At 52.2% G+C, this 4,327-nt stretch overlaps 1 protein-coding gene across 1 annotated transcript in view; it reads left to right on the forward strand.

Annotated features, from left to right (window-relative positions):
• The first annotated feature begins 219 nt into the window (after nt 1–219).
• Nucleotides 220–4,327, forward strand: part of PLG (plasminogen) — a 44,570-nt gene continuing 40,462 nt past the window's right edge. The window contains exon 1 of the mRNA XM_036317897.1: nt 220–350. Coding sequence (XP_036173790.1) covers nt 302–350 — 49 coding nt within the window. The 5' untranslated portion in view covers nt 220–301. The remainder of the gene's footprint in view (nt 351–4,327) is intronic.

Here is a 4,327-nt window from a genome sequence, read left to right on the forward strand (position 1 = left end):
AGGAAACAGGCCGAGAGAGAGAGGATGGACGGGGCGGGCGGGGCCCGGGGAGCAGAGGCGCCCTGGGGCGGGGCCGCTTGCGCCATTTCCCAGCACCTATTGCAGGTTCACACATGTTGTAAGACCCTCCGTCCAGGTCATGTTTGAACCCTCGGAGCGCAGGGGCCACGGGCCTGGGAGGTAATGAGTAACTACCTGCGGTTGCCTTGTTGGTGGGGGCACTTCCGGTCCTGGAAGTCAATAACCCCTTGGGCTGGGGCCGCCCGGCTGTGCTGTCCGGACTCCGCTGGCCAGTCCCAACATGGGCCGCCAGGAGCTGCTGCTTCTGCTTCTCTTGTTCCTGAGACCAGGTAAGACGGAAAGACTTTTCTCAGTAAATCACTGTTTGTTTCTTCCTGGCAACGTCCTAAAAGCAGAGAGAGGATGGCTTCATGAGCCACTAGCTTAATTCGGCTTTTGATTTCTGAGATTCCCAGTTTAAAATCTAAACGGCTGAAGGCATTCTCTAAGACTGAGGCATTTGTCAAGAAAAAGTGTAATTTCCCAGTAAATCCTGGGACAAAGGGGCAGAGAGTAAATGAGTGATTTCTCTTATACAGTGGGGCCTGACTTACGAGTTTAATTCGTTCCGTGACGGAGCTCATAACTCAAATTACTCGTATGTCAAGTCACTGTGACGTTTGCTGCGCCAACTAGCAGTGGGGTATCTGAAGCTGGCTCGTAACCCGAATTTTTTGAGCTTGCAACTCAAAGCAAAAAATCGGCCTAGAGATGGCTCGTAGCTCAAAAAACTCGTTAGTCGGGACACTCGTAAGTCAAGGCCCCACTGTATATAAAAGGTTGAGCTCAAATAATAGTTATTTTAGTTGAAAAAAAATAGCCCATATACATAGAGCTAACAGCCCCCCAAATTGTTAGTCTCTTTGCCTGGCTCTCAGTGTGGTTAATTTAGCTCATGTGCATGAGAGGTCAGACTCTCCTCACTCTCGAATGTAAACAGTGAACTACCCCCCGACTGCATTCTTTGACCAGCCCGTAGTTGTATTTACTAGTTGCCTGTTTGCTGTGGTTTGAGTAAGGATTTCCCTACACAGACCTTTGCTTTTATGTCTGGAGGAATCGCAGGCACTGATTTACCAAATGGTGTGTGCAGATAGCAACACACACTCAGGGCTGGAGGGAGGCCAGGCCCATTTTTACACATACATACATGTGCGTGTGTGCATCTGTGTGTGCATGTGTGTGTGCGCGCGCACACGTGTGTGCATTTGTGTGAGTGCGCGCATGTGCGTGAGTGTGTGTGTGTATGTGTGTGAGCGCGAGTGTGTGTGTGTGTGCATGTGTGTGTGTGCGTGTGTGTGTATGAGTGTGTGTGTGTGTGTGTGTGCCTGTTAGCTGGTGCAGTAGGTAGGGTAGCAGTCCTCAAACCCCCCTCCCCCCCCCCCCCCCCCCCCGGTTGTATAGACGGCTTAATCCATACTTAGGAAAGTCATGTTACTTGCCTATTGACCAAACCCCCACACCCAGGAAGTGCAGAAAGCGGGATTTGGACCAGGGCACTCCAAGAAGGAACCTTGGTGCCCTATGCACTCCTTCAACCTGGTTTACACTTCCTGTAAAATACCCTGAGCGGGCCCTTAGAGCGCTTTATTCCTCCACCGCTTTATTGCGATACGATTCACACACAGCACAATCCATGCTTTAAAGCATCCAGTCCGATGGTTCCCTCTCCTGGAGCGGTGCGCCCATCGCCACAGTGTTAGAGCATTTTCATTATCCCCCCAAACAACCTTCCTTAGCTGTCACCCCAACATTTCCCTCCCCCTCCCCCTCCCCCTCCCCCCTCCTCCCACTTCCATCCCCACCCACCCCTGGCAATCACTCATCTGCTTTCTGCCTCTGATTTGCCTATTTTGGACAGTCCATACAAATGGAATGATACATCATGCAAGTACTTCTTCACGTAAACAGTGTGTAAATTTGTAAATTGCCGGATGAAATGCTACAAGTTGTGCTTTAGAGTCAAGTGCGTTTGAACTGGGTGGAGCCATTCAGAGAAATCCCGAGGCCACAGAGCAGAGAGGGGACCAAGGTGTTGGGGAGACGCTGTGCGGGGCGTGCAGTCTCCATCCCCTCCCCAGGCAAGGCAGGCAGGGCGGGGACACCCAAGCGTTAGAGCCGACTTCTCTGTGACGGGATTGGCATCTGTCCTCACCCCCTGGGAAAGGCTTCCGCAGACCCCTTTTCAAGGAAGGCATGGCGCCCTCTTTCTGAGAAGGGCCTCGTTTCCAGTGCACTGGGTAAGGAGTTTGCATGTCACAGCCACTCGGCCGTGTCTCCCAAACACACAGTCACGGGTACACATGCACATCACAGTGAGGGACAAGCAGACAGACCGCGGTACCAGTAAAATACCCTGGCTTGACAGCAACATACAGCCACACTGGCCCTAGAATATAGAACTGTTTTTAAAGTGCATCAGACCCCATTGCCACATGAGCCCTCGAGTTAAAATAAAATATTGGGGAGAAATTTTTTGAACAAAGCAGAAAACAAATGTATTTTGGGATAGCTCTTCGGGACATTTGTTCCTTAGGCGGATCTGAGCAGCTCTGTGCTATGAAACATAATAACATAACACAATTAAAGGCACCTTAATCAAAGGGTGATATAAACAGAAAGTTTCTTGTTTGGATATCACTTTCTGTTTTTTAATTTTTTTTTTTTATTGATTTTCTAAGAGAGGAAAGGAGAGGGAGAGATAGAAGCATCAATGATGAGAGAGAATCATGGATAGGCTGCCTCCTGCATGACCCACCCTGGCGATCAAGCCTACAACCCGGGCCTGTGCCCTGACGGGGAATCGAACTGTGACCCCCTGGTTCATAGGTCCATGCTCAACCACTGAGCCACGCCGGCCGGGCTGGACAGCACTTTCTAAGAACTCTTACAACAGTTTAACTCTTTCTAGGATATGCTTTATAGAGTTAACTTTAAAAAGAATCACACGCCGATCTACAGAGTTCACCAAAGACCAACTCTCAGAAAAGAGAGCTCAGAGTGGGGGGAAATGCCCGACGATGACATGGACACCGGCCTACAATCCTGCTTCTCCATGACCTTCTCGTCGTGATCACGTGCTTTGTGTGTCACACTGAAATCACGCCAGCCCCTTCCTGTCCAGGGCCCTCCTTGCAGCCTGGAGTGCCCTGAGCTGGGGAAGGATGGGGGGTGGGGGTGGATGACGGGGCGGGGGGCTCTGACTCCTGCATTGAGTGCCTCACTGTGCTGTGTGTGCATTCAGGGTCTGGGGTCCGGGGCGCGGGGCTTGCTGAGGAGTCTGCCTCCTGCTGACCTTCCTGTGGAGTTTCCATCAGCACCGCGCCTGCTCGAAATGGCTCCTCTTTGGAAAGTTTTGTGACTGCTCCGCCCTCCACAAACCCTCCTTCTAACCGAGCTCCTGAAAAGACTCGCCCGTCCCTCCGTCCCTCCGTCCCTCCGCCTGGCTTAGGTCCCCGCCCTCCTCTTCCCCAAAGCGGCCAAGGTCCCACGTTGCCCAATCCCATTTAGACAAACTTTAGGAAACTCTGCTCTCTGTTTTATTAACCTCTTTGGCCTCTCGCCCTGTGAACATCGCTAGTGCTCCATCCCCAAAGGACGGAGGCCATCTCCCGCTGGAACAGAGCTGCTAAGGCAGGCCAGGCGGGAGCAGGGACCCTCTGCAGCCGGGCTCAGGCACCCTCGGCCGCAGTCACAAAGGGCAGAGCAACCTCCAGACAGCTTCTTCGCCTTAGATTTCATCTCACAGAAAATTCAGGACCAGTATTTGTCTGCTTTTTTACAATTCCCTCCAGAAGGCCAGGTACCTGTCATCATCATGGAAGAACTTATTCCTCTTTCATTGAAAGTGGGTGTCCCTGGACTGAGCCCAGTGTGAAAATGACCTCGATTGCAGTGCACGTCCTATTCCTGCTCAACATCAGCAAGTCACCAGGAATGCACCTCGCGGCGGAGCCACTCAGGGAGTGCCTGCCGCGTCCGTGTAAGGGACGGTGTGACCACCAGGGTTCAGACAGTCGGAGACCAAGTCCCCGCTCCGTGCTCTTCCTGGACCCGGAGTGAACGGGCCACCGGTGTTGGTCACCCACTTGCCACCGGTGGTCCCTAGTGTTCTGTCGCGTCACAGCCACCCACAGCAAGCAGACCAAGTTCATTCCTATTTAAGGCTTCACACCCACTAACGTAGCAACTCAGGAGTTGTTAACTAGTTCTAATACATGAACCTACCCATCCAACTGATCTCTGAACAGAGTGCGGTCTGTGAATG

This window comes from Myotis myotis, unplaced genomic scaffold (genome assembly GCF_014108235.1).
Source record: "Myotis myotis isolate mMyoMyo1 unplaced genomic scaffold, mMyoMyo1.p scaffold_m19_p_7, whole genome shotgun sequence".
In the NCBI taxonomy this organism is placed as follows: Eukaryota; Metazoa; Chordata; class Mammalia; order Chiroptera; family Vespertilionidae; genus Myotis; species Myotis myotis.